The sequence below is a fragment of the Tachysurus fulvidraco genome, chromosome 1 (genome assembly GCF_022655615.1).
Source record: "Tachysurus fulvidraco isolate hzauxx_2018 chromosome 1, HZAU_PFXX_2.0, whole genome shotgun sequence".
Classification (NCBI taxonomy): domain Eukaryota; kingdom Metazoa; phylum Chordata; class Actinopteri; order Siluriformes; family Bagridae; genus Tachysurus; species Tachysurus fulvidraco.
Genome location: NC_062518.1, coordinates 33,433,383 through 33,460,059, shown reverse-complemented (window position 1 = coordinate 33,460,059; position 26,677 = coordinate 33,433,383). Strand labels below are relative to the sequence as shown.

The 26,677-nt window shown below is 41.2% G+C and overlaps 1 protein-coding gene across 2 annotated transcripts in view; it reads right to left on the bottom strand.

Annotated features, from left to right (window-relative positions):
- Positions 1-91: 91 nt before the first annotated feature.
- The window catches only part of tbc1d19 (TBC1 domain family, member 19), a 28,902-nt gene continuing 2,316 nt past the window's right edge, over positions 92-26,677 (bottom strand). Inside the window, exons 4-21 of one of the 2 annotated variants that reach the window (XM_027134510.2) lie at positions 24,852-24,927; positions 24,637-24,711; positions 24,023-24,086; positions 15,144-15,190; positions 14,662-14,772; positions 14,442-14,514; positions 13,657-13,695; positions 13,063-13,175; positions 10,597-10,671; positions 10,138-10,200; positions 8,167-8,251; positions 6,952-6,996; positions 6,774-6,806; positions 5,356-5,465; positions 5,174-5,265; positions 3,812-3,927; positions 3,605-3,675; positions 92-2,008 (exon numbers count right to left, since the gene is read on the bottom strand). In XM_027134510.2, the coding sequence (XP_026990311.1) occupies positions 1,934-2,008; positions 3,605-3,675; positions 3,812-3,927; positions 5,174-5,265; positions 5,356-5,465; positions 6,774-6,806; positions 6,952-6,996; positions 8,167-8,251; positions 10,138-10,200; positions 10,597-10,671; positions 13,063-13,175; positions 13,657-13,695; positions 14,442-14,514; positions 14,662-14,772; positions 15,144-15,190; positions 24,023-24,086; positions 24,637-24,711; positions 24,852-24,927 (1,363 nt within the window). In that variant the 3' untranslated portion in view covers positions 92-1,933. The other variant, XM_027134511.2, reaches the window with a different exon arrangement.

Below are 26,677 nucleotides of genomic sequence, written 5' to 3'. Positions count from 1 at the left end.
AATGAGAAGGTGTGTCCAAACTTTTGGTCTGTATATACACATACATACATACACACACTTTAATAATTTTAATTCTGTAGTAACATAATTCGTAGGGACTTGTTTATTGGACACAAACAGAGAAAGAAACATGTCATTTGTCATATTGCAAAGTTTTATTTTGGGGAATATTTTTTTCTTTTTTAACAGGGATTTTTTAAAATTAAAGTCTTATCATCTACCAGAGATTAAAAACAGCTGTTTATAGCGGCTATAACAAAAAGAAAACAGGAAGCCACTTTCTAAACAAATATTCCACATTGTTAGATATACGATAACAAACAAATGTGTACAGCGGGTCATTCATAAATACAGAAGAATTCATTGATTTTGGCAAAGTGCTGTGGTTATGCGTTCATCTGAAAAAAAAAACAATAACTCATACAAAATAGTTTTAGTAAAAACTTCAGAAACGTAACTGATGGCATATTCAACACGTTGTGCAGCAATACAACATGGTAATAAATATCACCCCCCCCCCCCCCCAACAAAAAAAAAAAACCCAAAAAAACCCAGCAGGCTCATTAAGTGTTGTGAGGATACATGATAAGGGATTGATATAATGAGCCATTACAAGCCAAATCTGTATCATATGCTTCAGGCTGGTTCATTCGTCACATAATAACATGCCTGTTTTACACAATCCATATAATATGAGTGTTTCTCCAGCACATGCATATGGTCTGCAAGCATAACGACTCATGTCAAAATAAGTCAGGATACATAATAAACACTATAGCAATAATAACACAATTCTTGTGCGTAAAGCTGTAGGTATATACTGCCATAGCTTGTTTCGTCCATGGCATGTATCGGATCACCTTTAAAATGTCTACAACAATATATCACAGGTGAGTTTAATTCTTACAGCTTCACCCCCAGATCAATGAACTTATTTGTTCTTTAGTACTTCATCTAAGTCAGTTGTTATTTATAGGTGTATTATATGCTGCTTATATGCTTTCCGTTGTCCTTTATAATCCTGTTTACAACTGAAGACAATGAGCAATATAAAAGAAAGACAAGACCCAACCATTCCACTCAAATTAGTTGCCTAAAGAAAAACATGGCAGAAGGAGCTACGTTTTTTTCTTATATGTTTTATTCATAAAAAAATAAAAATTAAAAATTAAATGCAAAAAAAAAAAAGTTCATTCTTCCATTCATATTTTGTAAATGCTTCATCTTTGTTAATGTCATACAGCAGCCTACGCTGAGAGCCTTTCAGCTCCCAGGAACTCCGCTGCTGCCTTTGATCAAGCTCTGTTTCCCTCTGCTATAAAGGATAAAACCCTTTTGTCATTCACCAGCAGGGATTAGACTCTTTCTGGGATTAGACTGTTCTGTAACAGTCTCTATATCAGTTTGCACCCGATTTAAACCTCAAGGGTGTCATCATTTTTGGAAGGGTGTTTAGTTTGGAAAATAAAAAAAAGCACTAATCATGAAAACTACATAAAAGCACGATATTATTTTCCGCATATTAATTTGACTCGTTTTTAAGAGATAATTCTAAAGGGCTTGAGAAGAGCTTGAGAATGGATTGTGCGTCTTACATTAGCATTCTCAAGCCAAGTCTGTTCAGTAACACATCTTTCACTGGTGAAAGCAGCTGCTATTGAAATGAAAAACAAATACAGGACATAATATGACACAATCATTCACAAGAAGAATGTCAGTATTACATCGTATAAAGCGGTTGATTCACTATAGACCTGCTGGAGCATGCGGACCGATTAAAAGCTGATCTTACGGATTTCAAGGCACAGAGAACGTGTATTGCGTCTCTTCGTTATTTTTTAATTCGTTTCTACGTCATCATTCGAGACGATCTATTTGGTTGTCATGGACACCGCTGACCCCATTGAGATGATGCTCTTCCACACAACATCCTTTAGATGTCTGTAGCAAAGAGGAATATCTGCAGGAGGGGTATAACCTTGAGGGTTGAGAGGTCAGCGAGGACAGCCTGTGACAAAAACGGACACAATAAAAATAAATAACTTCAGGAGACATGAAACACCAATTTCAGTGCAGGATTTATGAAGAAAACATTGAGGCATGTCACACTGGGGTCAGGGTGACTTGTAAAGCAAGGAAGGGGAAAAAAACAGCCATTTAATTCTTTCTAATGAGAACATAAACGCTTGTCAAAACTGGATGTCTCAGAACCGAGTAGGTATGAGTTTAAGCTATTTACTATAGACCTGTTTCTAATGCTACGGGTGTGACAAGAACTTTACGTCTATTGCTGTAAAATACTGTTATAGCGCTGTGCTGTCGAATTAAATGAGTGATCGGTTTATATTGAAGCGCAAGTTCAAATAGAGTATCGTTTCCATGGTAACGGCCAAATACCGAGACTTGTATCAGAATCTAAGACTGACAATACATGCATTTAGGCGTAAACCCATTGTGTAATAAAACAGTTATGGATATGATACGAGTCTCCAGTGTCGGTGCTTTGTAGCAGTCAGTAAGAGCCTTCATGACAAAATACTGTTCAGTAGACAAAAATTTACCAATTTATTTATATATATATAGGAATAAAACATGCTTGGGCATAATGGAAATAATTAGAAATGTTTGAAAGTGGATTTCCTGGAGGTAACCGTGTTACACCACAGAGATCCTGATTGATTTCTTCACGCACCTCCTCGTGCTGTATTCCTTATTTAATCAATCATGTCAAATTTTGCATAGCCACACTAAAGAGGGCAAAAATGAAAAGGCACTAGAAATATAGCCAGGCTCAACAGACTCTGATGTAAGGAAGAGGAATCAACTAATTTACCTGCTTTAAAGCCTAAAAGACTTGAGAAGAGCTTGAGAATGGGTTGTGTGTCTTACATTAGCATTCTCAAGCTCTGGCCTTTTAGGCTTGGCGGGGAGTAAATTTAGAGGCTCCTATCATGTTTGCAGGCTTCTAAAGTTTCAGACCCCAGGCCCTAGGTGCTAAAAATATTGTATGTTATGATACGTTCTTCAGCAGGGCCAGGTGCTACATGAGCAAGCAGATAGAGCACAGCAGCATCTTCCTTTCCTCGCCTCAAGGCCGTGCGTCAGTGTGTTATGGCCAGGGACCTCCGCCAACGGCTCAGATGAAGTTTTACTACAGCTGTCAATCCGACTGTCGCCTGAGACAGCAACAAATGATGCTGCTCTTAAAATGTTAACTATTCAAGTGACAGTCCACAATATTGATGTGTTACTAATTAAAACACAATGTAGGAATCTGTTTAATAGTTAGGAGGAAAAGAAACTCAAAACATACACACACGTGCATTCTACATCAGCAACATTCATTAAATAAGCCTCAGGAAGTAATGTGTTCAAAAGAAGCCTACGTTTTAGAAAAACATGGAAAACTTTTTAGCAACCAGTAATGCATTTGGTTTTGGACATTTAGGGGCCAGGAGGGAGGGAGTGTGGTCTGAATTTAAAAATGTCCAGGCCAGCGATTCTAAGACGTGCCTTAGGGAGACTGGGTTACTGGTGCTGGCTGTAAGTCAACACGCTATTTCAGTACCTTTCTGTGCCTTCTCTCTCATGCACACACGCTCACCTCGGCCGCGGCCAGTGACGTCACCTCCATCAGATTTTCAGCCCGGAACGTGAAGACAGCAGCCGCCAGAACTAGAGTGGAGATGAGAAGGACAGCCGATCAAAAAGGCTCGGTTTTCTGTACCGTTTACAAAAAATGCAGCAGATCGAGGATCAGGATTTAAGGGTTAAATGTGTTCAGTATACAACTTCAAAACTCAGGACTCACCTGCTACTATCTCTAAGGACTTGTAGCCAAGGATACGGTCCCATAGCAACAAGAGTTGGTCAGTGGAAAGGTATCCCGAGAAAGCCCGAACCATCCACTTAAACGCGATGCGCAATCTGAGGTGGAAAGCTTGATTTATCAATAGCATTAAAACTTAAACATTTAAAAAAAAAATCAAAAGTCTAATCCCAGGTGGCTTAATAGTAAAAAGTTTTCGCCTTATTGTGAAAGATTGTGAGTTATTCAGGGCCCTGTTCACACTGCAGGTAAAAGTGGCCCAAATCCGATTTTTTGGGGGTCAAGTGACCAGGTCAGACTTCTTCAGGAGTAGTGTGAACACTCAAATCTGGCCCAGATCTGATTTTTTCAAATCAGATCTGGGCCACTTCCGTATGTGGTCCTGAATCAGACCCAAATCTGATTTTTTCCAATGTGGCCGCAGTGTGAACAGCCAAGGCGGATTTGATGCGACTTTTATGTCAATCTACATCAACATTCGTCACAATTATGCCCGGCGAAAACTTTTTTTTTGCGCCGGCGAAAACGTGACAGGCAACGTGTGTGTTAAGAGTGTTATATAAAGTGGTTACGTGAACCAGCTTGTAATGTTTGCATTGAATACATCACATTATAGCATTACATGATATGTTTGCTTGCACCAGATGATACATTACTTCCTCCATAACCTCGCCAACTTTTTAGCGCAATTGCGTGCTGCGTGTGACATCATTGTTATTGTTCGTTTGCGCATGCGGGTCAGTTAGAAACAGCAAACAGTTCACACTGGTATCTGATATAGGTCACAATTTAAAAGGTAATGTGAACAGCCAAACAAAAAAATCAGATCTGAGCAAAATATCCGAATAGAGCATTAAGACTTGCAGTGTGAATGTGGCCCTTGTTAGTCCCAGGCTTGAAAAACTGATAATTGCCTCTGGAACAAAAACAAGCAATAAATTGTCTACAATCCCCTTCTTTATTCAAGAAGTACAGATGAGGAGGAGACACATTTTATATAAGGTTGTATGTGCAATTGATAAACACTAGATGGCGCCATTTATACAGTAAATCCAGGAGAATTGACTGTTTCCGCTGTGATTAAACTAACGACAAAACATTCAATAGAAATCTTTGCATTTTACATAATAATAAACAAACACAAACATATATCAATCTAGGCAGCACTATAACACCTAAACCTTTCTATTAATTAGGTCTCTAATGCAAATCTAAATAAACTATTAAACCCAGTGTTACTCATCAGAGTCTAACCTATCTTAAGGTATAAAAATGTGTATTATATATTTAATGTCTGAGATACTGCACATCGTATAAAGAGGATAAACGGAGCTTCAGACGTACGGTTGAGCTCCTATCTCCTGCAAATGATAGAAGAGCTGGGGAAGATGGGTTTGGAGTAACCTCTCAAACTGAAGACAAAGAGAAACGATACCCTGTAGCAATACACAAGAACACACACATTTTCCAGAGCTTGAAAAACACACCAAGCCGTCGCATAGTGAGATACTGTGTAACATGCTTACTGAGGGAGAGGAGGATATGGAGTGCAGTCTGAAGAAATAGCGCATGTACATCTCTCTGAATACACTGTACAGCTTAGATGGCTCATTGTACAAAAAACACAGGGGAGCCACTGCAGGGGACACACACACACACACACACACACACACACACACACACACACACAGAATATTGGTTACTTTGAGTCCATTTGTAACTATGAATAAAATAATACAGATACAAGAAACACACTCACGCACAGTCCCTCACACACACTCCCTCACACAAACTCCCTGACGCGCACACACACACACACACACTCCCTGACACACACACACACACACTCCCTGACACACACACACACTCCCTGACACACACACACACACTCCCTGACACACACACACACACACACTCCCTGACAGACACACACACACACACACTCCCTGACAGACACACACACACTCCCTGACAGACACACACACACTCCCTGACAGACACACACACACACACTCCCTGACACACACACACACTCCCTGACACACACACACACTCCCTGACACACACACACACTCCCTGACACACACACACACTCCCTGACACACACACTCCCTGACACACACACACACACACACACACTCCCTGACAGACACACACACACTCCCTGACAGACACACACACACTCCCTGACAGACACACACACACTCCCTGACAGACACACACACACACTCCCTGACACACACACACACACACACTCCCTGACACACACACACACACACACTCCCTGACACACACACACACACACACACACTCCCTGACACACACACACACACACTCCCTGACACACACACACACACACTCCCTGACACACACACACACACTCCCTGACACACACACACACACACTCCCTGACACACACACACACACACTCCCTGACACACACACACACACACTCCCTGACACACACACACACACACACACACACACACACACACACACACACACACACACACACACACACACACACACACACACACACACACACTCCCTGACACACACATTCAATATTGTTAACTTTGATATCACTTGTAACTATGAATAAAATAGTTAATGCTCATATCAAACACCTCTGTGGCAGGAAACACCTTTTTGATGAGAGAGATCCGAGAAGAATGCCCAGGGTGGTTTGAGCTGACACAAAGGCTATGGCGACTCAACTCAAATAAGCACTCGTTACAACCACAGTGAGCAGAAAAGCATCCCAGATTGTCGAACCTTAATACGGATGAGCCAGAACAGCAGAAGACCATATTAGGATCTACTTCTGTCACCTGGTCTTTCTGTATTCTTTGTACTCTGTTCAATTTCTGTGAGCACAAACGAGCGACGGGACTGGTGCTCCTATAAAAAGTTCATTCACAAAATGAAATGTGCTCACACTCACCATACATTGAGAAGCCATGGAAAGGGATAACACCTAAAAGACACAAACAAAACGTGATCTAGACTGAGTTAGAGATAAAACAGCACTAGGTATATAGTAGTATCTATTATGTCTATAAAAGATCCTTGTTACAAGTGAAACAGATATTTAAAGGAGGATGTAGGTTATTTAAATGTACCATTTGGAGGATACACCACAGCAAACTCCTCTGCACCAGACCTGCCTAAGGAAAACACCACATTTTATTGATTATAAGAAAAAATGGGATAAATACAAGGTTAAAAACAGCGCTGTTGTTTTCTCGCATCTGATAGGTCAGAAAATGCCGTTGTTTCTAGACTTCTAAAGGATCTCAAGTGAGACAGTAATGCTGGCTGCACATCAGAGGTTCTTATTAATGCGCCGATTCTGCTACGTTATCATTTCTATAGTGAGAGCAAATTTACTGGAACTTGTACAACAGCTGATCTACATCATTTAAGTCTCGGTAAGAGTCAGAGGTAAATCTGCTCCTTTTGCTTTTCCAGTATGAGAAAGTCATCAGAACAGGGGACTTTACGCTCTGCGATTTCTCTAGAACATGACAAGCGATATCACGCTCAAACACAAGCTAGGGGGTGGCTGATTATTCATATAACAACTTCTGGGGAATTCCTTACTTACCACATTCTTTGACATAATACGCTAACACTCTAATCTAACACAGGGGTTCCCAAACTTTTCAGACCACGACCCCCCAGTAGTAGACTGCTGACGACTCCCCAGGTCCACTCTAGGTTCAATTTTGGAGATCGCCACCTGCAGATCATCTTCCACGTTAAGCCGTGACCTGTGTTTATTCTTAATGTAAGTCAGCACAGAGAAATTCTTTTAGCATAAATACGTTGAGCCAATTTGCATGAGTACATCCAACACGGCTTTCGACAACTGTGGATATTCCAGCACGACAGAAACGCAGAACTCATCCAGTGTCTTGCCGTCAAATGCCGTCCTCAGGGTTCGATCGGTTGAAAGTTTTATCAGCGCATCTTCCATATCTGACGCAATATAATTTGCCGTGGTTACATTGAATGGTGACCTTATCCAGTCATATTGGTCGGGAGCGTCTCCTTCAGGGAAATATGAAAGTGATCCAAAAGGGACATCATTACAACCTTTTTTAACATACAAAAAAAATAAAAATAAAAATAAATAAATAAAGTTTCTGGAAATCATCTCGCGACCCCCCGACCCCCACTCTGCGACCCCCCAGTTTGGGAACTGCTGATCTAACATAATCTAACACTGGGTAACGCACTGTGTTACTATAATACAGACGACACACAACAATACACACTAATGCACATTCAAACACACAAGTAAGCTGAGAGACATGCAGTTATGTGGATTTTACCCTGGATGTAGGATTTAGGAGGAGATGCACTATTGTAGCTAAAATGCTCCAGAACTGCAGTGTCCCGAGAAAAACACAGGAGAACCTTGTAAAGAACACACAAATTGTCATGAGTTACTATCATTATGAGAACATTTTGTCCTCATACCCCCCCACACAACACACACACACACACAGTCTCCTGGCTTTAATTTTAAACGATTTCCTTTAAATCGATGGCAAATTGCTCAGGTGCAATTTGCAGAGTGGTGTACTTAAGATCGCATGCACAGCCTCCAGTTGCAGATGTCATTCATCAGGTCCCATTTATTCTAATAATAGGAACAAAAGGAACTGAAATCTTTTTTTTCCCCCCATTTGGTGCATTGCAGTGCCTTTACTAACCAAATGCTTTAAGCTAACATTACAGAAAAAGTATGTGATAGATAGATAGATAGATAGATAGATAGATAGATAGATAGATAGACAGACAGACAGACAGACAGACAGACAGACAGACAGACAGACAGACAGACAGATAGATAGATAGATAGATAGATAGATAGATAGATAGATAGATAGATAGATAGATAGATAGATAGATAGACAGACAGACAGACAGACAGACAGACAGACAGATAGATAGATAGATAGATAGATAGATAACAGATTTCTACTTTCAGTCCTTTCCGAGGATAAACTCTTGAAGCCCTGCCTATGAGCACTAGTACTATTACACAACATAGTTTTATCTGCTCGGAAAAATGGTAGAAAAGCAAATATTTATGTTCACCTGATGCTGTTAATCATTTCACACCTGTGGTCTGGGACAGGAGAATATACTCTTGCGACATGTCACTATTTTTGTTCAGCGCTACATTTTCAGTAGTCAGTAGCATAACTACCAGATTGTAAACATTATCAGGATGTTAACTACAGCTGCCATCAGTGCTGAGAGATGTGAATACAAAAAAGCTGGATTTAGGTCAGATATAGTTAAGTCATCATAAATAATAATAATAATAATAATAATAATAATAATAATAATAATAATAATAATAATAATAATAATAATAATAATAATAATAAAACAACTAAGTTAAACAATTGATTAAAAAAAATGTTTTGAGTCTTTCCCTATGACTGAAGAGATTTTGTGGTATTTTTAGGCTCATCCACTTTTTGGCATTGGAGCTTGAATGGATGATGTGCTTTAAAAGTTTCCGTTATAAAGCTGTGTGCAAAAAAAACTAGAAGTTTCCGATAACAGTTGTAGTATCTCTCAAAAGAATGTAATGAAAAGTGGAGCTAGAAAATAATTACATCACCTGTTATTAAAACAATTTAAAACTAGATTTGTAAAGTTCGTCGCAACAAACTTTGATGTTGGCTTTGACGAAGCAAGTATTTGCAAAGGCCGGTGCTTTTTGGACATAAGGGTCAGTGTTACTTTTGTAGGCAAGTGGACATAAGGGTCAGTGTTACTTTTGGAGGCAAGTGGACATAAGGGTCAGTGTTACTTTTGGAGGCAAGTGTCCATAAGGGTCAGTGTTACTGTTGGAGGCAAGTGGACATAAGGGTCAGTGTAACTTTTGGAGGCAAGTGGACATAAGGGTCAGTGTTACTGTTGGAGGCAAGTGGACATAAGGGTCAGTGTTACTTTTGGAGGCAAGTGGACATAAGGGTCAGTGTTACTTTTGGAGGCAAGTGTCCATAAGGGTCAGTGTTACTTTTGGAGGCAAGTGGACATAAGGGCCAGTGTTACTTTTGGAGGCAAGTGGACATAAGGGTCAGTGTTACTTTTGGAGGCAAGTGTCCATAAGGGTCAGTGTTACTTTTGGAGGCAAGTGGACATAAAACTTGTGAAATCTTGTGGAGCGCTAGGGTGCCAAAACATTTGGAGGCAAGTGGAGACGAGCAAAATAAAATGTAAAAATGTCCAAAAAAACCCACGATGGGAAAAGACATGCTGTTAGTTCAGCAAACACTCACCTGATACAGAAAGTCTTCAAACACAAAGTAATAGTCATCATTACTTGCAGTCAGCTTCACATCCTGAGTTGTAAAAAAAAAAAAAAAGAAGAAGCACAACTGCATTCTATATTTACGCAATTAACAAGCTAATTATCCGTCATGATATGATAACTGCCTAACAAATCAAATCGAAGCATGCTTAGAAGTAGAAAAATTTTTTTTGGTCCATATCTAATCTGGGTTCATACGGTAATGGAACCATTTGAAGAAAACATGACCTTGGAACGACACATGACTCCGGACTTTGGTTAAACTCTAAACCTAATGAAGAAAATGTAAAAATCCTACTTTAAGCAAAGATAGAAAACGTCCAATTAGTCTAAAACGTATAAATCAAACAGACACTAAATCTATTTTTATTGAATAAACTGCACCTTTCAAACCTTCTTAAACGTGTAGGAGTGTCTGTGTGTGTACCTTATAGATTAGATTATCCACCAGCAGGTCATGCTGTATGACTGCGGCCTTCAGTTGCTCGTAATGCATGATGTCCTATCGTAAAGAAAGAACAGGCAGGAAATTGAATCAAACCTGAATGACAAAATACCATAAATTGAGACCTGAAGATGCTGCGATTTGTCTTTTTTTTTCCTTTAAAGAAATAATCATGAGGCCAGACACCAAAATGGCAGAAAGCATTACTCACAATTACCGGACACATATTACCACTTTTCACAGAGCAATTAAAAACTAATAGAACACACAACCCGAGAATCAGCTACAGATAACTTGGCAACTTTTCCAAAAGCATATATGCAGCAGATTCACTAAAAGATGTGGAAGTCTCCTTTGTGACTAACATTCATTTTCTAACAAGTTAGTTATTTGCAGATAATAGCACACTAACAAATCTTGGAACTTCGGTTAAGGAATTACAGGTAATCGGTTATCTTGTCCGAAGCATAAAGACAAGAAGAGAAGGAAAAAAAAAAGATATAAAGAACATTTCCTTTTCCTGTACTTCTTTGGCAGTAAATGAAAGGATGAACAAAGACGTGGAAAACTGTCAGTACAAATCGCTCATATCCCGACCTATAAATTACAGCCACCGAGTGTCTGGTTTATGTCAGAACAGCACAACTGCAATTCACACGAAAAAAAAAATCTCAGCTTTTATGTACTTAATGGTTTTGGAAGTTTTCTCAAATACAGGTCTTGTCACCTGATATGAAACAGTGTAAGAGGAAACGAGTCAGAGCGTTAAAGTTAAACGTTCCTATAATGAACAGGAAATGTGTCAGATAACTGCACACTTAAATATAACAATAGATGGACTTTAGACTGTAGAACACAAGGATCTTAAGCGTTTTGTTTTTTTTTGGAGCTTACTTTTCATTCAATTGGATGTACATTTAAAAGTACATTGAGTCTATGCTGTTTATGAATCCTTAAAACATTCAGCAATTATCACTAAGGTCACTTTTTCCACTTTTTAGAGATGGGTTTAGACATTAATAGTCACTAAAAAAAAAGCATATATTTGTGGGTTGCAAGAGCATTCATCCCCTTGTGTTCATACTTGATAGAAGAATAATTACTGCCTCTACATCTGCAAGCCTTCTATGTCTCTACCACATACTTAAATCTCCTGCAGACTGGAAAAAGGTTTCTTCTAGAACAACGCTGCATTTGGCTTCATCAATTTCTCACCCTCGTCCCTGACCAGTTTCCCAGTCCATACTGATATATTATATTTACATCATTTGGCAGACGCCCTTATCCAGATCAATTTACATTATATCATTTTTATACAGCTGAGCAATTGAGGGTTAAGGGCCTTGCTCAGGGGCCCAACAGTGGCAACATGGTGAACCTGGGATTGAACTCACAACCTTCCCATTGGTAGCCCAACACCTTAACCACTAGGCTTCCATGGAAGCATCCACACAACCTGATGCTTCCACCACCATGCTTCACTGTGTGCATGGTGTATTAAGGACAAGAGCAGCATTGGGTTTCCATTAGAGATGGCATCGACTGTCAGTTTCGGGCAGATACCAGTAAAATATGGTGGACTGAATATCAGAGAAAACATCAGATATTACAGGAGATCCCTGAATTCGGAAAATAAAATGTATTTTTGGGACAGGAAATGTTTTCTTATAAAGAGAAATTTTTTTTTTTTTGGTATGGATTTATTTTACATTAATACTTTAAGCATTAAAATTTACAATGTAGTGCTTCAGTTTAAAAGTATTAAGATTTTTTTGTGTGTGTGTTTAAAGACAACCGGATAGAATACAAGAATCCGTTGATTCTCAAGGTTTCTGTATCAAAGTTCAGTTTTGTTTTGGTCTCATAATGATCTCAGAACTTTTTCCACGTTTGCTAAAATCAGAAGATTTTCAACACGTGGAATTTCTTTCATTTTATTACAGTATTGATCACTATTATTGACAAAGACCAAAAAAAATGATACAGTGAAGCAATTCAATGAAACATCTTTTTTGGAAATAAGTGGTCATCATCATCAGGTCCTTATGGTGGTCTAAATGAGTGCATAATAAAATCAAGCACATCTGGTAAACCCAGTAAACCTACTGTATAGATAAAACAGCCAGTGCTAGTATTAGCTGTAAAACAAAGAAAAAGTGATGAGGATATTCATTCTTTTCTGATTATATTTAATTCCAGATAAACCAATTAGTAACTATATAATAATCGCTTGATTGACGATCATTATTTAATTTATTTATTTTATGTAAAATGAGGCTATTTAAATGACAATGATAACATATAATGCTTAAAAGCTGTGGAATGCCAGAGATTATTCCTGTGCATTTCTAATATATGCAACTGTATATCTAAGGCACTCTGTAGTTTTGACAACTTGCTTAGTTTATTAACCATAAGTTGAAACCTGTAGCAAGAAATATGCTTTACCTCTGGTTCATTAGTGGCATTGAGGATCAGAGCCCATAGTTGAGCTCGGAGGCCATTGGGACATCCCTGTCTGCTGTACTCCTGAGCAGCTGCGCTGTCTTGCTCACTCAACACTTACACACAGAAAAGAACACTCACTGTATACGCTGTCGGAAAGGTTCGTGAGAGCTAGAATGTTCATCTATACACTTCAGCTTCATAGACTGTAGGGAAAACAAAGTGAACCAGTGTAAACACGAGCCCCCGGTCCCTGCACTGTACTGCTAACAACATGTCTCCATGAGAGATCTGAAGGTATGTGTAGCTTTAAGTTGTGCATTGAATGAATGTATTAGACAGAGAGGGAGAGAGAGTAGAGTCTGATGTACATGTGTACGTCTAAAGAGGATTGTTTAAAAAAAAAAAAAAAAAAGGCAGGTTTTTGTTCTCTTTGCTAAACACCGGGTAAGCAGCTGGATCATGTACAGTTAAAAGTGGGATGATGGGCATTACACAATCAGTCACACTCAAATATTGACATTCAGCAGCTATTAAACACAGAGCCACTCCGGAACAGTACAAATAAAAATAAAAAAAAATTTATTTTTTTTTTACCTTTCTTTCCAATGCGAAGGTGCTCACTTTCAAACAGATCTGTGTGAATAGAGACAGTGATATTTTATCAAAAAGCAGTTTTGTTTATATGCAGTGCTTTCAATTCATGGCCGACCCGTTTAATCAATATAAGATTTTTAATATTGTTCATAGCCACCCAGTATTCCATGATCTGACCTTTACTTTATAACCCCTCACACACACACACACACACACACACACACACACACACACACACACACACACCTCCTCACACCCTCACACACACACTCCCTCACACCCTCACACTCTCACACACACACTCCCTCACACCCTCACACACTCCCTCACACACACACACTCCCTCACACACACACACTCCCTCACACACACACACTCCCTCACACACACACACTCCCTCACACACACACTCCCTCACACACAACCCCTTACACCCTATTGTAGTAAAGACTGTACTGTAGTGTGCTGTTTGTACACACATGCACAACACTTTATGTTGTCCTGTGTGGTTCTGTGTATTATTTTTCATTCTTGATTTAATGAATGGATAGAGATGCATTTACTAACGTTATTCAAGTCATATTTTAATTGGAAAAAAAAAATCAGCAAAATAATGCATGATGCATTTCCTACAAAGAGCCGTGGTTTGTCTTGTTTTGTGCTGTGAACTCAAGGACCCAGCTTTAAATGACTACACTGTATGAGAAAAAAAATTGGATGGTTTCGGGTCAAAAGCTGGTAAACGACAGGCTATTCACAGAGGGATGGGAGGAATACTGGAATACCTGGAGGGATGTGTGCGTGATCTTCTATTCCAAGTTGGCCACGATTCAGGCTCAGTTCTGGATAAGCCTCTCTCTGAAAACAGATGCATTACATGAGCTTGCTGCTTTGTGCTTGTGTAATGCCAAGTCTAGCAAATGTGGAACGATGCAGTGAAGAAAGATTTACTCTGATCACAGTTTGTAAATGTGGAAAGAACAAAGGAGGAGATAGAAACCTCACCATAAATGGGATATCATGGACGTTGAGGGAGATCTGTATAAGTCCCCAGTGGCTCCTGGCTGTGAGACCCTCACTGCAGTCATGATTGGGGTTTCTCAGACTTATCAACACCTTCCAAAGAAGCTGAATGTTCATATCTTGTCCATCACATCACTTATACAATTACATTTAGCGTATGTGAAAATAGAATCATACGATTCATGCCTTTTATTGGTTTACAGTCAGATCATTCAAAGCCTTTCTTCATTCCTAACTCCACATTATAACATTGTGCTCTGACCCTAAAACAGTGTGTATGTAGATGGAACACATTTATCATTAAGTGTGCTCAAAGACCTGTACCTGTCAATCACAGACTGCATCTCTCAGGCCATTTTCGAATCATTTACAGAAACATTTCCCACTGTATTCTAATCAGCTGTTTCAAACCCAAAACCCTCAATCTCTTTAAAGTTAACTGATGTTCTCAATCTCAATCTCACCTCTAGGAAATCTTTGGGTGCATATACAGGCCTGAACTTGCTGAGATCTGCAAATGGGAAAAAAAAACCCTGTAATGTTTAGACAGTAATAACTTGGCAAGAGTCGGTTTATGCAATATATTCTGCATGTTATGCTACTTTAATACAACAAGTATTAAATAACTGATATAGTAATGCTAAATCTAACTCAGCTAAGGAACTCTCCAGTGGTCATGTTCTACATTTTATATTCAAATGGAAAAAAAAATAGAGGGGGGGGGGAGAGAGAGAGAGAGAGAGAGAGAGAGAGAGAGAGAGGCAGTGGTTTTGGGAGGTGAGCTCTGCTTATCGGGACTCATTCCAACAGTCTGGACATGCTCTGGTTTCACAAGCTAAGCTGTTTATGCCCGTGTCCAGCAGACAGCTGCAAATGTTATCGTACACGCAGCAGACTGATAACACTGTTATGGAACTGTTATATTCCACAAGAGAACTGTAAACGAGCAAAGCGCAAAAAATAAACACGGGGATAAAGCCACACATGGGAGGTAGCAATGCTAATGTGTGAAAGGATTGTGAGGGCGTCTGGTGGTGCAGGGAATCACCATCCTGATTCTACTGCGGTACAATTAGCACAGTGCCAGCACAAAGAACATACACCGCTGCTGGTGTAGAGAGAGTTAGTATGATTCCTTAGGTCTCTGTATTTGTCTCAAATGCTTAATATGATCAAACGGTCATTCATCAAGAAGTGGACAGGGCATGAGGAAGTGGTGTTATACGTAATACAAAAAAGCATTTATAGCTTTGGTGCACATAAGAAAAAAAGACCCCTTCTTCGCTCAAAAACCTAATGAATATATTGTACACAACACTTTATTACATTTCAGTTTAACACAGCGGTGTCCAATCTTATCCGCAAAGGGCCGGTGTGAGTGCAGGCTTTCATTCCAACCAAGCAGAAGCCACACCACTGTCTACTAAAAGTCACTGATTAAACAGGTGGAATCAAGTGTGGCTACCGCTTGGCTGGAATTAAAACCTGCACACACACCGGCCCTTTGTGGATGAGATTGGACATGGCTGGTTTAACAGATCCAAATGAGTTCATCCGTGGAGAAAATAAACAAGAATCATCTTTGGTGACCTCATGCTACCCGATGTAGTTAGTGTTAGAGCTACATATGCGTGTGCATCTGACTCTATGTACAGCTAAAAGTGGAGGGTGAGGATGAGCGTCCTTGCCCTACCTCAGTAAAATGCTTCAAATATACTGGAGTGAGCAAAGACTCACAAATGAATCATCGCCTTCGACTACCTAAAAGACATGAACTCTGTGTGATCTACTTAAAAACTTATCCTGAGGTAAATTTAACTAATTTACAAACATTAACTGACTACTGTATTGTAGCTAACATTAACTGACTACATTATTGTAGCTAACATTAACTGACTACTGTATTGTAGCCAATATTAACTGACTACTGTATTGTAGCTAACATTAACTGACTACATTATTGTAGCTAACATTAACTGACTACTGTATTGTAGCCAATATTAACTGACTACTGTATTGTAGCTAACATTAACTTGTAGCAGAGCCACATAAGGTGACAATGGCTTAATGCCGAAATGTTGTATAGAGTAAGCATTACCTGATTGTGTACACCGGTAATATATTCTGTTGCATTTGTGTTGCCCTGTTTACCGCTCTTATGAGACCCGCCGATGACGTCACGCGACATCGCTTCACTTCCGGGTTCCCCCCCCCATATAAGGAAGCGGGCCGACGGCGTTCGAGGTGGCGAGGTTAATGGCGATTGGTGCACCAGCTGATACTGTAAGGAGGGTTCGCGGTTTCGGTGTGGATTATTCGGGGGTTGTTTAGCGCGGAGAGACTCATTGTGGAATATTCCTCCCTTTATCGGATTATTCACCGGTGAGGACGCTAGTACACCCATCCACAAGCGGACTTCCTATCACGTCACTACATCCGGTGAGATTGCGCCATATAAGGACATTTATACTCACCGAGGCCTTAAAGGACACTACACACCTACGCGCACACACACACGCACACACCTCATTGCTTTGGTTTTTTGTGTGTATATATTGTTTTTGTATATATTGGTAATATAAATTTTGTATAATACACTTGGGTTGGTTTATATGGTGTGTCTGTCTGTTTTCTGGTATAACAACTGTATTAGGGAGTGGTGCCCCATATAATCGTGTACGGTTTAGGTGTGACTTACACGTGAACCGTTACATAGTGGTGCCCGTACGGGTGCTCCATTTATTTAGCATTTTTTTGTAATATTTTGTTTTTATTACTATTATTGCTATTATTTTTGTATTGTTATTTTTTTACTATGGATTCAGAAACAGACCACACCACTCACTGTTATAGATGCTGACGTGGTTAGTGGTAACAACACTCCTGTTAATGAACAAAACACTGCTAATGCCAGTCCTGATGCAGATTTTACTGCAGGCCCATTGTAACTAGACGTAATCAACAGCTGAAATAACATCTATGCTTAGCTCTTTGTATATTTCCTGATGGTGATGAGTCTGAGGATAATAATGAGGAAAGCTGTGTGATGAATGTTGAGTGGATACAAACAATGCAAACTGATATTGCGCAGCTTAAGGCGGATTTATTGGCCTTAGCTCACAGGTACACTCGTTGAATCACGATTTCAAGCAGTCTGTTGAGAGTACCCTAAATCGGGAAACCAGTTTCAGGGAGGCAGTGGACGCTGGCTTAGCAGAGTTGCAGGAGGGTTTCCAGATGTCCCTGGAGAAGCTGGAAAGAGCGGTGACAGACTGTTTTCTAAGGAGGGATGCAAAATGGGAAAGTCAGATGAAGAAATTGCGACTGACAAGCACTCCCACCCTCGCCAGACTACAGGCCTACACTCCAGCTAGTTCTCCCGTTACACCCATCCACCTTCCCAAGACAACCGGTTCCAGCTACCAGAGCTAAAGTGCCTCCACCCAAGCCTACCAATACACCTATAGCATTGCGACTCCCTACTGCCAGGCAACCCTCTAGTGAGCTTACCCCTCCGGCAGCAGCCAATATATCGTCCTTTTGTGCTCGTCCTCCCATCCGCCTGGAGTTTCCCACATTTGGTGATAGCCTGTGAAACGGCAGATGTACTAAACTTCATCGAGCAATGTGAAAACTACTTGGACATCAGACCACTCCCCAGTGTGGAACTAATTGGTACTCTGAGCACTGTATTGAGAGGATCGGCTTTGAGCTGGTGGAAGGCTGAAAAAACAAAGGTCACGGACTGGCAGTCTTTCAAAGAGGCTTTTATGGCGGCGTTCCTACCAGATGACTACCTCACGGAGGTGGAAGACAAACTCCGATCACTGGTACAGCAACCTCGACAACGCCTGAGAGACTTCGCCTATGACTACAGAGCCCTCTGCCTCAAGTGGAAGCCCGACATCACAGAGGACGAATTAGTGAGTCGTATCCTCAACAACATCAACCGAGAGTTGCAGGCTGCCTGAGGGGAACGATAACCACCGTGGAACAACTGGTGAAGGTTGGGTCCATGGTGGAGAAGGATTGCCTTGGGGCAAAAGACTACTGGCAGAAGGTGGGGCTGAACGGAAGGAAAGGAGCAGCAAGAGGCCGACTGATCGCTCTTCCCCCAAAAACCTGGCAGGGGTCTCCATCGCTCAACCCCAGGTGCTGTCATCACTTCTGCTGGTACCAGTAACGGTGAAAGGGAAAGAGGTGAGCGCTGTACTGGACACAGGGAGCACTTATACTCTAATGCAAGAGAACCTCTGGCTACAACTAACCGGAGAGACCCCCACAAGCACCTCACGGTCCACACAGAGATTCATCATGGCGGATGGAAAGATACACCAAGCGGTGGAGAAAAGGACGGTCAGCTATAAATGGCATGAAAAGGAGTGTGGAGTGGACACTTACATAATGAAGGATGCCCACCTGGCCTTCCCACTTATAGCGGGGTTGGACTTTCTAACGGCTACCGGAGCCATCCTAGAGGTGGGACGATGCCGGTATGCTCTCGACACAGAAAAGGGTTACATATACCACCCCTTCCTTCCATCCCATGGCCTTCTCGGGCTGAACACCATGACCGCCCCTACGCCGTTTGATCCAACAGCTGTACTGAGTCTGTACTACGCCTTACCTCCCACGTTGCTCCACCCAGCATTAGCTCCCCTGCATCCTGTTATTAACCCTACCTGGGACACTGGAAATCAGGAGGAGCTGCAAAGGTTGATGTCCAACTGGCCTCACACCACCTCCGGTAACCTGGGAAAAACCGCAGTGGTTCGACACAACATTCACATGACCGACAACATCCCCATTAAGTCCAGAGCATACAGAGTCTCTCCTTTCAAGAAACAGATCATTGAAGACCAAGTCGACCAGATGCTCAAAGACCACATTATTGAGCCTTCTTTCTCTCCATGGTCATCCCCAGTAGTCCTCGTGCCTAAACCTGATGGTTCCCACAGGTTCTGTGTGGACTATCGCCGGCTAAACAGCAAGACCATTCCTGATGCCTATCCAATGCCGCTCATCCACGACATCTTGGAATCCATGGAAGGCGCCTCCTGGTTCAGCACTTTGGATTTGCAATCGGGTTACTGGCAAGTGGAAATGGAGAAGGAGAGCAAAGAAAAAACTGCTTTTATCACCACCAAGGGGCTGTACCAATTCCGCTCCATGCCATTTGGGCTTAAGAACGCGGCTGCCACATTCCAGAGGCTCATGGAGAAGGTCCTGGCTGATCTAAGGGGGAAGATCTGCTTCGTATACATTGATGACATCATAGTATACTCGCCATCCTTGAAACACCATTCTCAACATCTAAATGCCATATTACAAAGACTGAGTCAAGCTAACCTTACATTGAATATGAAGAAATGTCATTTCTTCAAACGACAGCTGAAATTTCTGGGCCATATCGTCTCTGAGAGGGGAGTGGAGGTCGACCCAGAAAAAAACGCTGGCCGTTGCACACTATCCCTCCCCTGCTGACCTCAAGGCACTGCAAGGTTTTCTGGGTTTGGATTGCTGGTAGCATAAATTCTTCCTTCAGTTTTCATATATCACTGCTCCATTGAATCGACTAAAAAGAAAGGAGTGAAGTGGGAATGGACCCCTGAATGCCAGAAAGCTATGGATGACTTGAAACAGGCCTTACAAAACCCACCCGTTCTGGTGCAGCCTGACCTCAACCTACCATTCCAAGTCCATACAGATGCCAGCGACGTTGGCCTGGGAGCGATACTTAGCCAGAGTTCAGCGGAAGGAGAGAAGGTGGTGGCCTATGCCTCGAGGACCCTAAGAGGAGCAGAGTTGAATTACTCCACCTCAGAAAAAGAGTGTTTAGCCGTGGTCTGGGCTGTGGAAAAATGGAGACATTACCTGGAAGGAAGGCAGTGTGACATTTTTACAGATCATGCAGCTCTGGCTTGGGCCTTCAACTGCCCCAAGACCTCCTCACGTCTGACCCGCTGGACGCTCCGCCTACAACAGTTCTGCTTCCAGGTACACCACAGGAAAGGCTGTCTTAACCTAGGGCCTGATGCATTGTCCAGAGCTTACCTACCTGGAAAGGATAAAGAGGTACCCTGTCTAGTCATGTCACCTCTCAGATATACCTCCGACATCCCTCACACCCTAGACGAAATAGCTACTGCACAAGGCAGCGACAGTAACATCCCCCATCTACAAGCAGATAGCAAAGACAGAAAGGTCCAGGGTAAGCAAATCTCCTTTGAGGTCCACCAGGGGGTGTTATACCGCCGGATTCCTTTGAAGAACCAGGGGGAGAAGTTCCAGTTGGTGGTCCCTCAATCATTAGTACCTGGTTTCCTGCACTACATCCATGACAACCCTTTAGGAGGACACCTGGGTAGGCTGAAAACTCTGCTAAGGCTGTTGGATGTAGCTTGGTGGCCTTCTGTCCGGAAAGACGTCTGGCAGTACGTCAAGGGCTGTGAGGTGTGTCAGAAATACAAGCCAGAAAACTCAAAACCCAGCGGCTTTCTGCAAAGCACCCAGGTCCAAGAACCAGGCCACATGCTGGGGATGGATTGAATGGGGCCCTTCCCAGTGAGCAAGAAGCAGAATACTTACCTCCTGGTAATAGTGGACTATTTCACTAAGTGGGTAGAGATGTTTCCCCTTAGAGATGGTAAAACTCAGAAATTAATCAAAATTCTCAGGGAAGACATATTTACCCGTTGGGGGGTTCCCAAATATCTGGTATCGGACCGAGGGCCTCAATTCACCTCCTGTGTCCTCTCTGAACTCTGTAAGGCCTGGGGAAGCATCCAGAAACTCACCACCAGCTATCACCCACAAACTAATCTAACTGAGAGGATAAACCGGACATTAAAAACAATGATTGCCTCCTATGTGGGAATATACCACCAAAACTGGGACCAGTGGTTACCTGAGTTCCGCTTTGCCCTTAACACGGCCCATCAAGAGACCACCGGCAAAACACCAGCAGAGCTCATGATTGGCCGGCAGTTACAAGGTCCGCTGGAACGGCTTATCCATAAACCACCTTCACCCGACCAAGCCGCATACAACATGATTGAAAGGCAAACCATCATGGCAGAGGAGGTAAAGCGTAGAGTGGCAGCACAACAATCTAGACACGCTAGATATTATAATGCTCGACGGAAGGATGCGCAGTTCCAGCCGGGCGATCTAGTCTGGATTAAAACGCACCCACTCTCTTCGGCCTCAAATAAATTCTCTGCTAAGCTAGCGCCCAAGTGGGAGGGACCAGCTGAAATTAAAAAAAGAATGGGGCCAGTAAATTACACAGTCTGTTGCGGAAACCCACCTAAAAACGAAATTGTAAATGTGGTTAACCTAAAACGTTGGTATGGACGCTCTCCTTCGGCGCCGATGGCTGGGGGGGGGGGGTCTATGTAGCAGAGCCACATAAGGTGACAATGGCTTAATGCCGAAATGTTGTATAGAGTAAGCATTACCTGATTGTGTACACCGGTAATATATTCTGTTGCATTTGTGTTGCCCTGTTTACCGCTCTTATGAGACCCGCCGATGACGTCACGCGACATCGCGTCACTTCCGGGTTCCCCCCCCCCATATAAGGAAGCGGGCCGACGGCGTTCGAGGTGGCGAGGTTAATGGCGATTGGTGCACCAGCTGATACTGTAAGGAGGGTTCGCGGTTTCGGTGTGGATTATTCGGGGGTTGTTTAGCGCGGAGAGACTCATTGTGGAATATTCCTCCCTTTATCGGATTATTCACCGGTGAGGACGCTAGTACACCCATCCACAAGCGGACTTCCTATCACGTCACTACATCCGGTGAGATTGCGCCATATAAGGACATTTATACTCACCGAGGCCTTAAAGGACACTACACACCTACGCGCACACGCACACGCACACACCTCATTGCTTTGGTTTTTTGTGTGTATATATTTGTTTTTGTATATATTGGTAAATATAAATTTTGTATAATACACTTGGGTTGGTTTATATTGGTGTGTCTGTCTGTTTTCTGGTATAACAACTGTATTAGGGAGTGGTGCCCCATATAATCGTGTACGGTTTAGGTGTGACTTACACGTGAACCGTTACAAACTGACTACATTATTGTAGCTAACATTAACTGACTACTGTATTGTAGCTAACATTAACTGACTACTGTATTGTAGCTAACATTAACTGACTACTGTATTGTAGCTAACATTAACTGACTACTGTATTGTAGCTAACATTAACTGACTACTGTATTGTAGCTAACATTAACTGACTACTGTATTGTAGCTAACATTAACTGACTACTGTATTGTAGCTATTAACTGACTATGTTATTGTAGCCAATATAACTGTAACAGGCAGCAATTCAAAGTCCGACTAATATCAAATATACTCAATTATACTTCTGATTCATTCATTAGCAAACTGTGTAGCATTAGTCATGCATATGATGGGCAAAACAGCATAGAAGCTTACAGCAGATTTAGAGGAGTTATAATAGCTAGTTTTCACATGCAAACATGACATTATGTAATCAGCTAAAAACTATTTTCTCTTTCCCTTTGTAATGCTTATGTACATTTTAAGAGCAAGATCAATTGGGTGGCATGAATTTAGGGAAAAAATGCCGGCATCTGCTCATTTATTTACAGTATTATCAATTAGCATCTGCAAATTAACAGTGCAAATAACAAACAGTACTGCAATTCACCTCAACTAGAAGATGAGAGAAGATAAAGAATACTGTGTGGGTGTCTGTAGGATGTGTGTCTAAAATTGTACTTGTGCACGAGTTATTCAGGCGTTAACCCTCTGAAGTTTAAACTCTTTTACATCTTGAGCCTGAGTAACTCCCTCCAGTTTCCACACATCACCATATAAGACAAAACACAAATCTCATGCCACGGTGTTCAACGGCAGAATACACAACACTGTTAGAATTAAAAATTATATGAAACGCTCAACACTTGTGCATGAAAGGTGGGGGGAATCTCAAGAATCTTTTGACCACTGAATCCATTTGAACTTCGTTATGTGCCTTTTACAGATCTTTTATAGACTTTGGAACCCTGAAGCGATACACAAGAAACAGAATTCGGCATGCGAGTCATTCCATGTTGTAAGTTGCCGGTGTGTGTGTTTGGTGTCCATATGTTTCATCACATGCTGTTTTGAGTTTTGTGATTCTCCTTAATATAACCATTAAAACAGTATAAAAATAAAATAAAATAAAAAAAACAGTAACATTAAGCTGTCAGGTTTAAATTAGGGCTTTAAGATCGCCTATGCATTGCGTACAATGATATATATATATATGTGTGTGTGTGTGTGTGTGTGTGTGTGTGTGTGTGTGTTAGTGTTACCTGGGTCATCTGTGCCCATCTCGCTCCATTTGTTTATTAAATGTCTCTGTTGTGCAGCAGGACGCTGTGGAATAAATGTCAGATTTAATAAACAGCCCAGAGAAGAATTCTGAACAGTTAATGCTTTGGTTTTATAAAAGGTTAAAGCTGTAGTTTTACATTTTTGTTCCATTATTTCTTTTTTGGTTAGTTTTATTTGAAACACTTACGATTTCTTTGTAGACACATACAATGAGTATATATAAGAAGCTAAGAATTATATAAGGAGGTCGATTTTTAGACACATAGGTGGTTCAAACTTTGTTTCAATAAGCAATTAAAGCTTTGGTTTTATGACAAGTTTAAAATGTGGGATTGATGGTTGAGAATTTAAACATACAGTTCTATAATGATGTAGAACTTTGTGTGAGAAATTTGACCTTTGGTTTTATCACATTAGAAATAAATATGCAGCTCCCTGCAGAGTTTGAGCTTTGGGTCTATGAGATGTTAAACATCATTCAATAAAAATGTAAAACTTTGGTCCTGAGACAAGAAGAGATCCCTGGTTCTATGAGGAGCTGTGTTTCTAGTGTCTGACTAGCATTTGGTCTGAGTATTTTTGTGTAACATACCTTGCAGGCCAATGGAACACCCAGCTCGGAACACATGCTGTTCAAACTCTTCAGGATCCTCTTCTCCCAGCATGCCTGGGAAAGCCCACACACACACACATACACACACACAGACACACACATACACACAGAGTGGTGCAGATATGAGATGAACACCACAGTACCTGGAGAAGTAAAGAGGAGTGAACGTGGGGACTGAGTGAGAAAAATTGTACCTGGGCTTTGCGCATGTATTCCAGTGGCTCTTTTGTGTGCTCGGGGGTATCTTCAGGGTGAGCAGGTGGAGGCAAACTACACACACACATACACACACACACACACACCAAATTGAAAGTATTTTCTAAAAAACAAAATTGTCTAATAATTAAAAAAAAGTTTTCTAATAATTATGGTCTTGTAATTTCTAAGATTTTGTTACTCCAGATCCAAATCCTGTTATGAATCCAATGAAGTTGATTCTTGGGTAGAAGGTTTGAGACTGTGATACAGAATACAATTCTAATATTGCCATAGTGGGGACCTGTCTTAGGCTGTGCAACTAAGGCTTGTCATGATGACTGTTGTTACTACACACCACAACAACAGGCCATGAGGGAAATTTCACTAGGAAACCACCATGACGCTCCTCCATACACTTATAGAACCCCATCCATTTTCTCCTGTTAACTATAATTAAAATCTTTAAAGCTGTATGTTTATATCCAGGTGCTTACAAGGGGAAAAAGGATAAATAAATGAGTGATTTGAGTGGACGTGCAGGTGGTCTAGCCAAATTTACTACAACCTGTCAGGAAATAAACAAACCAGCTGCCAGGTTTCCAGCTTATCATGCAACACTGAAGTAAAAAGTAGAGACCAGCATTGAAGTCCCAAAAAATGATCACACGTAAACTGGGAAAGATATGCTAGAGAACTAGAGAAGTACATTTAAGAAGAGAACACACACACACATTTCTGACTGCACCCTGACACACAAACACACACACACATTTCTGACTGCACCCTGACACACAAACACACACATTTCTGACTGCACCCTGACACACACACTCATACCCATAACCATTCTAATACCATTACAATGTCTTAAAAAGCACTGACACTGTTGACAGTTTTGCATCTTAAGATCAATGCTTTTCAGTGTAGCATGTTGTCCACGTGACAGGAATGAAAAGCAATACCATGTTATTCCACCAGGGGGTCTGCTTTTCAGATCGATTCACTGTCTCAATGGTAAGTATGAGTTATATAGAGTTATGCATATCAGCAAATAAACCTTTTTTTTTTTTTTTTAAAATATATAAACCTTATTTTCTATTGTTCTCCCAAACCAGATTAGGTCAGATCAGATCTGTAGATATTAAATAATTAAAGAAATAAAGAAATAAAGAGAGAGAGAGAGAGAGAGAGAGAGAGAGAGAGAGAGAGAGAGAGAGAGAGAAAAACACACACACAGACAAAGAGAGAGACAGACAGAGAGAGAGAGAAACACACACACAGACAAAGAGAGAGACAGACAGAGAGAGAGAGAGAGAGAGAGAGAGAGAGAGAGAGAGAGAGAGAGAGAGAGAGAGAGAGAGAGAGAACTTGGGCAATAATAAACTAACATAAAACTGTACAATATGATATTCAGCAGAGATAATATGAGCAGCAATCATGACACAATTACTTTGCCTTAATTCATCACATTCAGTGACTTAACAGCAGCAGCTCCAGGACCATTTTCACTTCTCATTTGAACTGCATTACCACTGAGTGACTCCAAGCAGGACACACACTTTTTTTTTGTACATCTCAGCTCAGAGCGACCCTTATGTGACTACCACACACTGAAGATACAATTTCATACCATTGTGCAAATTATTGACAATATTTGCAGAGCTGTGTGCCACAGCCGGTGCCAGAGCCGATTGACTAGCGCATGTAACATAACGTTTGTTGGGGTGGGGGGATTAATCAGTCTATAATGAGAGTAGGAAATGTTAAATAAGCTGGAATGTCTGTAATTTTAACTCTCCAGCAATGAAACATTATTAGGTTA